At 47.9% G+C, this 12,403-nt stretch overlaps 5 protein-coding genes across 5 annotated transcripts; 3 read left to right on the forward strand and 2 right to left on the reverse strand.

The window, feature by feature from the left end:
* Positions 1-62: 62 nt before the first annotated feature.
* On the forward strand, positions 63-1,047 carry DFJ58DRAFT_833668 (NADP-dependent oxidoreductase domain-containing protein; the record flags this gene model as incomplete). Its single annotated transcript, XM_041392235.1, has 3 exons — positions 63-473; positions 526-876; positions 938-1,047. Coding segments are annotated over 3 exons (789 nt in total), but the record flags the coding sequence as incomplete, so codon positions are not given.
* Positions 1,048-2,107: 1,060 nt separating this feature from the next.
* DFJ58DRAFT_739632 (uncharacterized protein) lies at positions 2,108-5,272 on the reverse strand (the record flags this gene model as incomplete). The annotated part of the gene is made up of 9 exons (XM_041387045.1): positions 2,108-2,415; positions 2,464-2,765; positions 2,816-2,852; positions 2,927-3,020; positions 3,066-3,500; positions 3,547-4,424; positions 4,472-4,763; positions 4,816-5,153; positions 5,203-5,272. 9 exons carry the CDS (start codon positions 5,270-5,272, stop codon positions 2,108-2,110), a joined length of 2,754 nt encoding a protein of 917 aa, XP_041234663.1.
* Positions 5,273-8,039: 2,767 nt separating this feature from the next.
* On the forward strand, positions 8,040-8,723 carry DFJ58DRAFT_850364 (uncharacterized protein; the record flags this gene model as incomplete). The annotated part of the gene is made up of 3 exons (XM_041393767.1): positions 8,040-8,474; positions 8,524-8,616; positions 8,682-8,723. 3 exons carry the CDS (start codon positions 8,040-8,042, stop codon positions 8,721-8,723), a joined length of 570 nt encoding a protein of 189 aa, XP_041234664.1.
* A 308-nt stretch (positions 8,724-9,031) lies between these two features.
* Positions 9,032-11,304, forward strand: DFJ58DRAFT_850365 (uncharacterized protein; the record flags this gene model as incomplete). The annotated part of the gene is made up of 8 exons (XM_041393768.1): positions 9,032-9,301; positions 9,350-9,460; positions 9,508-9,648; positions 9,699-9,887; positions 9,936-10,049; positions 10,109-10,342; positions 10,387-10,818; positions 10,867-11,304. The coding sequence occupies 8 exons, from the start codon at positions 9,032-9,034 to the stop codon at positions 11,302-11,304; spliced, it is 1,929 nt and encodes a 642-aa protein (XP_041234665.1).
* Positions 11,305-11,659: 355 nt separating this feature from the next.
* On the reverse strand, positions 11,660-12,369 carry DFJ58DRAFT_739636 (uncharacterized protein; the record flags this gene model as incomplete). Its single annotated transcript, XM_041387046.1, has 4 exons — positions 11,660-11,700; positions 11,756-11,879; positions 11,934-12,230; positions 12,280-12,369. 4 exons carry the CDS (start codon positions 12,367-12,369, stop codon positions 11,660-11,662), a joined length of 552 nt encoding a protein of 183 aa, XP_041234666.1.
* Positions 12,370-12,403: the final 34 nt, after the last annotated feature.

Raw genomic sequence — 12,403 nt, forward strand, 5'->3', positions numbered from 1 at the left:
AAAGGTGTGGCTTACGATGTCCTAAATTTACATTCATTGATGGTATCGCATGAACTCTATAGTACAACATTCCTCGCCCCCAGATCATAATCGCCACCAAGTGCAATGGCCTCGTCGCCAACGATCCTTCCATCCAAGGATTCCTCATGCCTCATTTCAAAAAGCTGCCCGAGTACGTTAACCAATCTGGCCTGTCTCGTGCTGCAATCTTCAATGCTGTCGACGCGTCCCTTGCTCGTCTCGAGACCCCATACATCGATCTCTTGCAGATCCACCGCTTCGACCCTTCAGTCACCCCTGAGGAGACCATGAAAGCACTTCACGACCTCGTGCAGAGCGGTAAAGTCCGTTATATCGGTGCTAGCTCCATGCGCTGCTGGCAGTTTGCTATGTTGAATGATGTGGCCGTTCGCAATGGTTGGACAACGTTCGTCAGCATGCAGGATGAGTACTCGCTACTCTACCGCGAGGAGGTGTGTTCCTGAAAATCACGACATTTGCTCGCCAGTTTGACATTACGTTTAGGAACGAGAAATGCTCGCTTATTGCAAACACAACGGTATCGGTGTCATACCCTGGGCTCCTCTAGCTTCTGGTGTGCTCGCCCGTCCCGTTGGCACAGAGACGACGCGTCTCAATTCTACCAAGGGAACTATTTGGGAGAAAAAGTTGAGCAGTGCAGACGCGACTATCGTCAACCGCGTCGAAGAGCTTGCCAAGAAGAAGAATTGCAAGATGAGCCAGATTGCGCTGGCCTGGGTTGCATCAAAGGTGTCGAGTCCCATCGTAGGTATCAGCTCTGTACAGAGGTTGCAGGAGAGTATCATTGAGGAAATTGAGCTCACCCCGGAGGAAATAAAATACCTGGAGGAGCCGGTGCGTATTCTGCTTGCTTGTTGATTCGAGATGAGACTGACGACACCTTTATAGGTATGAGCCCAAGGCCATCCGTGGCCACCTTTAGGTGATCGTGGCCAACCTAGATGTCAGCCAAACTTTGTAGCACTGTATTACCACCATCACCGCAATGCATTGAGTGGAGAATGAGGTCCGAAGTGATTCCGGTCCTAGAACAAAATGTAAGCAAAGCGAAAGATATCATGTAGTTACTACGCACCCCATCATTTTCTGGCCCACTCACTTCCTCTAAACCTGCCTGCGCGCTGTCAACATCTTGCCTATGACGGTCGATACTTCCTCCCTTGTATGTTATAGATAGATTGTAGAAAAGTCCGGTTCCAGTTGATGGGTCTTAGCACATTGCAATCATGCAGAAAAGACAGTCGAATCAAGACTCGCATCATCGAGTCGAATTACAGCAGGGATATCAGAAAAGATCCGAGGACTTTATAAGGAGATATAAGTAATCGAAGAAGGCACATGTGGACACAACTAAGATGTGAGAGAATAAACACTCTGCCGATGGTGGCCGGTTTGGAGTCTGGTAAATTCGCGGGCCATTAATATGCAGTGTCTGATGTAAGTTTGAAATTTTTTGTGGGGTTTCTAATTCTAAAAGACTGATGTGACAACGACTATACTATATATGTGTTAACACACGGGCGGTTTGGGAGTTTTTCACTATGTGAGATTGGTTTCAAAATGTCAGTGATAAAGTTGGCGTTTTGACTATACATTTTGACCGAATAAAAATAAAAAATTTGGATGTGTGCCAAAATCCCAGGTGAAATTCTACATTTTATGTACCATTTTGAGCGCCATAAAGTACAAAGTTTTGAGCGCAGGAAAGTTTTCCTCAGAATTTCATGTAACTAGGTACATTTTCCGATTGCAGCATAATCAAATTTTTTGCAAGTTAAAATGGGGAACGTAAAATGTGAACTTTTAACACGAGAAAAATGACGTGGGCACTCATCGGGCACTCATCGGGCATTCATCGGGCACTCGTTGGGTATTCATGTTGGGTATATTGTAGAGTATATTGTAGAGTACATTGAGTCTGCAAGAGTATGATATAAGTGTCTATCGGAATCTACTTTCCTCCACAAGGCATATCTGATCGAATCGCAAAGTGAAGCTAATCCTAGCAGTAATCGCAATCTCAACAGTATTCTTTTTCATGTTGCACTTCGCGACAGTCATGATCTCACCACGAGTGTCGCCATCCAGGACGAGACACTTTTGGTTTTTTTTTGCGCGGTGGAGCTGGACTAAGATCACTGACGGGGATGTGATAGTGCTGAAGCGCGGCTCCGGCACCGTTAGATGTACAAAATACCGCGACGCAGCCATCAGGTGCGGGTCCATTCTCACCGCAGAACGGGTCAGGACAGGCCGTAGATACGAAGCGATTATGCAGTCTGCCTCCCATGAAACTTGGTGATACTTTAAGCACCACGTGATGACGAGTCAACTTCAACGCAAACTCCTTGTTCATCAACCAAGGTAACGGGCCTGTAATGAAATAAGTCAAATGTTGACAAGTCTACGTTAGAGACTCACTGCCGTTTCGGGACTTCTCCTTTATATCTGCGATGGCGTCCTCGATGTCCTCTGCATTAGTAGCAACCCAGGGGTCGTATGTCTTGACACCAAGGCCATCCGCCGAATCATGGTTGTTATGGCTGGACCAGTTGGACCACTCGCTGGAGCTGGGATCCATACTAGAACTGGATGGGACTACGGGATCAGGTGGAGGGGTCTTGCTTCGACATGGCGGCATGATGTACGATTTTTTCTGCATCTCGCAGAAGGAGATCATGTCCGGACCTTCGAGTATTGCACCGTTTAACCTCATTCCGTATCTTAAATAGTCGTTAATAAAAATCAATACAACAATACAAAATGTGATCACCTAGTAGCAACGTCCTCGCGTTTAACCGTAGTGCGCGCTTGCCCATGCACAGAAACGAGCAGGAATCATGAGCGAGTTGGTATAGCGTGGCTCGGTAGCCCTTCCGTGCACCTCCGATGATAAAGACTTCTTTACCGATGATGTCGCGAAATGAATCCGGGTTCACGTTGGATAATTTCATGGCAAATCCAATAGGAACGTTAACCTGTCATATCTTAGAGACGCACAATTTGAGAAGAGTAGTACTTACGAGTGAGTAATCGCCCTCAGAAATCAGGGTCAGGCGCGCATTTGCGAAGTCCACGGCTTGCACCACCCCTTTTGTCTGGAACTCTGGCCCACGGGCGACAATCACGACGTCTCCGGGCTTAACATCATAACCCCTTTCCTTGGTAAATTGGAGAGTCTTGAAGGGACGAATGCGCTGTACAAATGCTGTGGGGGCGTTGATCAACTCATCCTCGATATTGCCCTCAGCTCGGAACCACAGCGTAGTCCCCCCAATAGGAAACCACACCACATTCCCGCATTTCCCCATGTACTCTCCCGCACATACTTCTATCTCGTCCCCGATTTGAAGAGATTCGGGCTCGGGGAGAGGGTCGAAATCTGGCTGCATTGGCAGCCGGGATTGAAGAACGTGAGTTAGAGGACGACGATCTAGATAGTACTTCGATACTTCCACCTATGTGATGTCAGACAGGCTTACAGGATGTTATATTTAATCATACCTCTTCATTGGTGGCTTCTTGACATACGTGAAACAAGTCCTCAGACTTCTTAATGATGTGCCCTTCCAGACCTGCGTAAGCGCCCGCTACGACTCGAACCGTGTCGCCAACCCAAAAGACACGCTCAATGTCCTGGAGTCGAAATTCCAGTTCTTGCCCATGCCCATCGAGGATGAACTTTAAGCATGCGGAGCCAGACGCATGGTTTGTCGAAACGACCGTGCCAATTTCTTGACAGACTTCTCCTGTGATAGGCCTGGCCGAATCACCAACGCGCAAGAACTGCAGTGAGAAGGTCTTCAGAGTTTTCTTGAAGAAAGGTACATCCCACCCGGACTGGAGATGTAGTCGAATGTCGTTAGCATGAGGGGAGGCGACCAGCTCCAGACCGTCGCGGCGAAAGTTCTTCAGCAAAAGTCCCATGTAGTATCGTTCTCCTTTGTACGACCATCCCACGACTTTATCATCCTGAAGAATGTCAGACACTGTTTTGTCATTCGGCAGGCGAGCTCGGTCGAGCAGCGCCACAGATCTCTTAGGCATGTCGTAGGGGAAGTCGCGTGGGGGAATCAATACTGTGACGAAGTCGTTTAATTGTTTGGGGTCGAAGACATAGCCGATGTCGCCCTTGTATTTTCCCTGTGTGATCTTCACCCACCCGGGGTTGGGAAGTGTAGAGCGTGAACGTTCGACCGCTGCTCGTTCTTCCTCCGAGATGTGAGTATAATCTTTCACGGAGGAAGAGAGTAAATTAAGCGTTGTCGCAATCGTTCTAGGGCTATCTGAGACAGCATAGAGCTGGCCTGGTATCCAAGGCGATACGGTAACCGCTACTCCATTGCTCCTGAGATGTTCAGCGACACGTTGCGTGGCAGATCCTGGGATACATTCAGTGCGATGCTAGGTAATTAAAATAAGGACTCACTGTGAACATGGAGAAGGTACATCCTGCTTGGGACCGCGCCGGAGGACGAGACCGCTCTATGACTGGTGCTTGGGGCGTTTTCGTACCTGTCAAAGATGTGATCGATCGCTGCGGATAGCTTATCCTTGGCCGATGAAGGTCCTGGCAAGCGTGTAACGTTCAATGACCGCACAGAAGGGCCATCGTCACCCTCCACCTGCGAGTTTTCCCCCTCCTCCTCCTCCTCCTCCTCCTCCTCAACATCATCGTCATCGTCATCAGATGCCTCATCGTCGATAAAGGGATTTTTTGGCTACATGTATGGTTTAGTATATATGTCATTATAAAACGAATATATTTCTTACTCTTCGGACGCGTGCGCTTTTCAAGCGAACCGCTGCCTTCGGGGCAGCCGTAGATATTGCAGAATCTTTCCGCAGGGTAACGACTGTCGATGTACTGGAGGCGCCCTGGGGTATATGCCTGGCCTTCAAGGCGAGAAGATTTGCTAAGGCGAGGCAGTTATCATCGTCGCCGGAGAACAACGCGTCGCGAGCTTCTTTCCAATCATCTGCGTCGTATCGATTGCCCAAGTACGAGGCAAAAGCCGCCTCCATCTGAGGGTAGGTCATATCAGTAGTGAGGTACTGCTCCAGAATGCGCCATGCGCCGTGATCTGCCAGCGGTGATGGCGCTCTCGTCCCTGTTATCTGCATTAGAATAAACACAGACGACATGATGCAACAACTAACCTTCATGATTCCTGATGCGTTTCGAGGTAGGTTCGTCATCATGAGACTCAGATGCCGCTCGTTTGGACATCCTGTAGTTGATATCAATTAATTGAACATATAATCCTGTTGCAACAGGAACGCTTACAATGCAAGTGCTCAATTCTGTATTGTATCTATCCTATCCTACCAATCTATAGGCGTACTATCTATAGGCGTATTGAGTAGTGGGTCACGGAAAGAAGAGATGTTAACGCACAGGTGCCGTATTTATAGTGAACGACTTAATGTGGAAGCGCTTAGCAAATGCAGGACAATCGCGGAGACAACATTGTGGTCCTCCAATGTTTTGTGCTAAGACCTAGTAGAACAAAAGTCCTGCCTGGCCCACATATACTTTGTAACTAGTGTACACAACAGTAATTATAAAGTAGCGCTTAATATAAGAAATTAAATCCCTATTCTATACTATCGCTTGCGTGTACCTAGAGTTCGGAAAGGGAATTTTGATTAAAGGACGCCCTTGATATACAGAACGACTATGAGTTCAAACCCAGCCGCCGCAGCCGGCCGTGGGCGCTGAGTATGGACTTGACTACGAATTCAAACCCAGTCGGCCGCAGCCAGCCGTGGGCGCTGAGTATGATTTTGGGCTGAGATTGAATCTCATAGTCGTTCTGTATATTAACCCGCGTCTGTCATAAGCTTTCTTTTCTTTTCGACTTCATCCTTCCATACTGTAGTAGTGTAGTCGAAGGTAACTTTGAATTAGACCTTAGCACTACACTTTGCGCGCCGTAGTCAATTTAGAATAAAACACTCGACATAAAGTGCGCTTTTTGACTTCGACTTGAGCGCAGTAATAGAAACCAAATGTCAATATTAATGCTGTTAATGATAGGGGCTAAGCCTGGACAGATGGTGCCTACAAATTGTCTTATTGACGTGTAGTGCCCGATTATCGATCTGAATCGAATACACTGTGCGTAGATTTATTCACCATATCAGAATCTATCTAACTTCCGAGAAGAATCACAGCGTGCACGTCCTTAGAATCATCACGCAACTTTTCACATCCCAATATGATGGACTTGACGGGTTCGTCATGATTCCCATTATCCACCGGGCTTTGTGCCCTCTCAAGGACTCCGCCCCTCCGATCCTCGATATATTTCTCTAGTAAGAGACGAACGTCATCTGGCAGGTCCTGCAGGTCGATCCCCGAACTTTGAATATTCTTGCCAGACATTTCCCAGCGACGCCAACGATAATGTTTTGTATTGCCCGAGGACCTGCAGCTTAGTGGGTCAGCTTGTCTTGTCTCTGACGATAGTACTCACACAGGCTATCATCCCCATTGCGATAACTAGCTGGACTATTCCCCGTACGAAGCTCTTCAGCGCTGATAGAGGACGATTATCTGCTGACTTTGCAACACTGTCTTGTTTGCGACACCAGATGGAGATGGTTGGTTCCGCGTCGTTTACAGACGTTGCTCCGAAGATCAGGCTGCGGTGTATGCCGTCGTATGTCTTACATTTGTCTGTCAGATTAAAATTCTAATTTCATGTAAATAGCGCACCGTCACAGTTTGTACTCGGCCTGTATCGGCATGTTGCAAGACCTGTTTCAGTGTCCCTTCATTTTTATCAAAAACATAGATAACTCCTGTGTCACTACCCCCAACCACGAGGGTAGCCTTCCCCCCAAAAACAACCTGCTTCGGAAATGTCTTGACTGGGTTGGTATTATAGGTGCGGATACACACTGCATCATCCAGGCGATGTAAGCTAAATCCATTCATAACATTGTCCATCAGGAACAGCGTTTGGCCTGCATCTACAGAAGCATGCCCGCTGTAGTGACATGGTAAGTGATTATCAACGATTGATGTCAATATCACTTACATTAACGGCCCGGCGTTGTTTGTAGCGATGACGGCGCCATCCGTGCCCCTAAGTGTATGTCTAGAATGGCCCACAGGATATTAGATGCAGAGTAATCAGGTAGGTGTGAACATTTACATCTCGCCATCGTACATCCCGAAGACTAATATGTTTCTACTTGCAGTACGGTTGAAATTTATGGTGCGCGGAATGGTAGTAGCAAGCTCGACGCTGAAAATCGGTATTAACGGTCCCTTAAAGTCAAACGCCCAAACTTGAATGCGTCTGTCGCGCGTCCCACTCGCAATTCGAGTGTCGTTGCCAGTATGATCGCATGTAAGACACATGATCTCCTTACCCGTTCCAACCCTCCTTGATATTTTTGCATCGAAGTCTTGCAAACCTTCCCCCTGCTGCTGCCAGATCCCTATGAAACCGAGTCCCGTGCCATAACATAATGTCTCCCGCGTTGCCTCATGGCGGGTAATCCAACACGCGCAAGTTACTGGATCCGCTGGGTTTCGAATGGCTGGGGTTTGAGGTGGGATTGGGAGCTGAGCTCGCCTTTTAAGATCCCAAATCCTCATTCCGTCAGATCCTGGTACGCATTAAGTTACTTCCTATTTCATCGTGCATATTGAACTCACCCCCACTTGCTAACATGCAGCCATTGTGAGAGACCGCTAAGCAATTGATGGCGTTCTTATGCCCGACAAGGCGCCCTTCGAGGCGATAATCGTTGGAATGACTGGTGGGGAGTAAAAACATTGGAGGCATTAAAGTGGGTTCATCCATCGTTATCTTGAAGGACTTATATTGACTGACCGACACAATAAGGTCCATAACAAACTGGACGACAATCAATAACGACATCCTGCCTAACAACGTTATCCTGGTAGGCATCCGATCAACACCCGAGCTAAACACCCATATAAAAACGTCTTCTTGGCTCCGTTGGGTATCAGGTCAGTCATGCATTCACCCTCCGTGCCTGTCGCTCCTTTTTATGAGCCTGAAGGTCCTCCCGAAGCCCTCCCATTATTGACGTATCACACAGAGATGTTTTGTCCAACTACAACGTCCATCTCGATATCTTGGCAAGAAGAAATGGTTTTCTTCCCTCGTAGTCTCACGAGGCGAACTGCCACTCCTTCGCGCTTGTTCACTACCCCGTCTCGTGCAGTGACACCCATATTTTCTCGCCCGCCTACCCCCAAAGTCGCCAAGGCTGTTTCATTTTCTGCAGAGCAGATCAGTCAGGCGTCAATTGGTTCTTCTTTGTCATCCATAGCTTCCCATGAGTCAAAAATTCCCAAACCAGACGGTGAGGCTGGACGTCCTAGCCGTGGTGGATACAACTTGGAAATAGCACTCAAGTGGGATTCCGGCCGCTTCAAGGCGTTCAAGGTGAGCTGGCACTTGAGTAATTAGATCCCCTTGAAACTAATGACATTAGGAGTGCGTTCACGCTTCGATCCAGAAACACTGCGACACTAGCAAGAGCAAGACATCTCAAACACCTGCCGCAATAGTTGCAGTCCAGACAGAGGTACATCTAGAATTTCTATTTCCGTTTGATGCTAACTTCGTTTGAGGTCCTATCTCACTTTACAGAACTCAATGATTATGATGGCTGTTGGCCAATTGGAGATATAATTCAGATGCAGCTGAAAAACACCGCTGCGAAGCAGCGACAAAAGAATACAGTACACAAATAACCTACGAAAGCATAATGTAGCTTTTTTTGGCGATAATCGAAGAACAATTTGAAACGACTGATACCTAATACCTAATACTCACGCGCTACGAGTGTAATATGACTCAGGCGTGTTATGATTGCTTGTACATCATTAAATAGAGTTTAACAACGTTGTTGTCGCATTCGGTCACCGCAACGCGGCCGCTGACATTAGGTGAGCTCTCTCCAGATAAAATTCGCGCTACTGAATGATTTGAATTGCAAGATGTCCCGCCTAACGTCTTATTTCTTTTCGGATGGTGCAGACGATGATCCCATCACCCCAGTTGTAGAGTCTTACCCTCTTAACGAGCGTCGTCCAGCAGCGGCCATGCATACGTATCCCCCCCAGCCTGTTATCTCCGCCAGTTTAGATCCTCGTACATCAGCAACACCATCATCGCCCGCTATATCACTTGGCGACGAGTTCGGGATGGATTTATTCGACAACCCCTGGGGAACTGCTCGTAGGAAGAGGGATGACGATGACCAGCCGGTGGGTCATCGAGTACTTTTTTGCTTTTCTGAGCTAACAAATATTCAGCCAAATAAAATATTCCTCAAAGAAGTCGATCAGTCGTCCAGACTGCGGGATGATGTGCGCGAGTTACACTTCTCCAAGCACGATCTTTTGCTCCGCAAGCGGCAAATACAGGTATACTCATTGAATATCTCCTGTGTTCATACTTGACTAACTTTCAGGCCAATGCCAACTCACAAGAATCGAATTTGCGATCCGTCATCGCGCAGTATCAAGAACGTCAGGGATTCCTTGAGCGTGGCAAAGCCGATGCCCTCACATCATTGAATGAGAATCATCATAATGAACTCGCCATCTTCCAGGTAGGGTTCTGTCCCCATGATGTTGTCGATATCCTGACTTTGTGCGCCAGAATCGAATGGCGTTGGGTATACGTGAAGCAGAACAGGAGGCGCGCACAGAACGAGATATCTCATTAGCTAAACAAGACGCTTTCTTTCAATATGAAGGTAACGTGGCTAAAAAGAAATTGTTGGCCGAGAAAGAAGCCGAGTTAGCCCGCCTCGCTGCCGGGTATAGCAGCAAGATAGCTTCATTGGATGTGCGTACCGACATGTTCGTATGTGGAGCTTTCCTGACATATTTACAGAGCCAGATGCGACAAGCAAACATCGCAAGTTCCTCTCCCTCCCTCCCTTCATGGCGCCATGTTGTAGGCAAAAGACCTGTTGCCACATGCACGAATATTGTTGGGTTTTCGATAGTAAGCTCATGTCTCTATCGCACACGTATATTTATTATCTAACATCACCCATGCCTCAGATTCCTGACGCAAGTTCAGATTCTGATAGAGACGAGGGTCCTCAGACTAGTGCGCCTCCCCTGACTTCGCTATTAAGTGATGTCCCGATCCAGAATGCCACCGTTGGCATGCTTGTTGAGGCGCTGGCAAAGGTTCTACTGCAGACAGCGCCCCCGAGGGCAGCTCGATCCAAACTCAAAACCCATGAGACCCCTATCGAGAATTTTACTGATGCTCAGCGCCGAAATAATAAGGTACGTTTTTCCCAACACAGCTGACATTGCTAATGAAAAGCCAGGCCAATGTTCGGGAATTATTTTACACGGCATTCCATTTCGCGAAAGATGACGAGTATATGCTTCATGTCACTGCGTCGAGCGAAGCCATATCGTGCTTTACGCAAGGACTGGGCACGGGCCCTGACCCTCTCGAACTGCACTGGGATATGACGACCACGCACAACTCCAAGTGGAACCAAAGAGTAATCGATATTCTGTGTTCTCAGTATACTTGCACGTTTGAGACGAACCAATTGGCCACAAGATCTCCTCAGTCCATCAAAAACGATATTACAAAGAAATTCAATCAATGCCGCAGTTCCTGGAGAAGAGCCCAGCCTCGTGTGCTTGACGATGGCACTCGTGAGACTATGAAAGATGTAGGAGACCGACTCGTGGATCAGACCAACGAGCGATTGCGGGTCACAAGGGTCCTCACTCGCAGGGCGACAGTTAGTCATCTTTCTGATTGGCTTGAAGAATGCTAAGTTGCTTTCTAGAAGTTCGAAACTCGTAAGAAAGTCACGTCGGCCCTGCTAAGTGACAGGATAGCGACCGGAAAGGATGACCAGGCTGTATGGGCGTATCTACAATCCCTTGTGGAGACTCTGGGCAAAGATGGCATGAGCTCTGACGAGAGTGAGCACGAAGATGGCGAAGTTCAGGTGTTTCGTCTGAAGAAGATGCCGTGGAGAGCAGACGTCGATCATGAGATGCATATCATTGATCAACAGCGGTTGGCGGGTGCTTCAAACTTCACTCCCCGCGGAAGCAAACCCGCAAAGCGTTTTCGCAACGCGATCCAAGAGTCTTCTCGCCCAGCAATCGAAGGCTTACCGAGGGCGTTATACAATTCATCGTGGTTGAATGCCCAATCTCCTTCGTTCACAGTATCTGACAAGAAGCTTCAGAGAATGGAAATTATCCTTTCCCGCTAGTGATCATATAGCCGCCGTTTGTACGTGTACTGATAGCGTGTATAGTGCCCCCTTGTATGTGCCGCCTTGTACCCCCTTGTACCTATGTAGTTCCACCCAACTCGTGTAGTTTCAATTGTACCTTCTAATATGACGCTCACATGGGCAACTCGATCCGGCAAGTTTACGACGAGCGGGCGCTGATTCGACGGAGCGGGCGCTGATTCGACGAGGGCGCTGATGCGATCAGCGGAGTTTTATTTTGCAGTCGTTCACTATATCAGGCGCGTCCTTTCATCTCCTGCACTTTCTTTCTGATTTGAATGTTAATATAGATGTTATGTACGTATTGGTCGCAAAAATCTAATACGTTGTCTCACTCTGTTGGATATCCTCCCGGCATTCCAGCAAGGCTGCCTACTGTGTAGTGCGTTAGACCATTGTCACACTGTGCGTCGGTTCATGGACGCACCTCGCCCACCAATCAACAAACGTGGTTTTGCGCTTGGAATCGTGCCGAGGGAAAACGATCCGCGCTTCATGCTGTTCCAAATGTACTGTCCTACAGGTATGATGAAGTTGTCGTTGGTTTGAAGCTTGTAATGAACATTATCAATATAGATTGCTGTGACACGAATTCATCACCATACGTTTCTGTTGTCGTTTGTTCTGGGATTCTTGGGGTTCTCTGCACCCTTGGAGTAATGCTTCGACATGATGTCATCCACTTCCATACCTAACAATGCACCATCGAGTGCCGCATAGATGCGCTCGCGTAATAGGTCAGTTGTTGGATGCCCCCCTTCACAATGACGGCGGAGATACTTGTTTATCGCCTTCTTTAGGCCGCAAACAAGTTCTCTTTTCTTCAAAGAAAGGTGCCCTACATCCTGACTGCTGCTGGCGTCACTGGCAATGTTGGCCATCAAGATCTGCGCCTGAAATTTCTTGAACACGGTGAGTCCGCGAGCCTGTCTGTAAGACTATGTTGCTAACCTCATCGCCCGCTACATCAGGGCTTTGAATTAAAACATCTTGCGCACTTCCCAATGGCCCGCCGGGTGATTTGGGTTCGTCAATGGACATGGCGGATCCCATCCACATGAGCTGGTTTAGCTGG

This window comes from Suillus subalutaceus (genome assembly GCF_016647625.1).
Source record: "Suillus subalutaceus strain FC151 chromosome Unknown DFJ58scaffold_749, whole genome shotgun sequence".
Taxonomy (NCBI): domain Eukaryota; kingdom Fungi; phylum Basidiomycota; class Agaricomycetes; order Boletales; family Suillaceae; genus Suillus; species Suillus subalutaceus.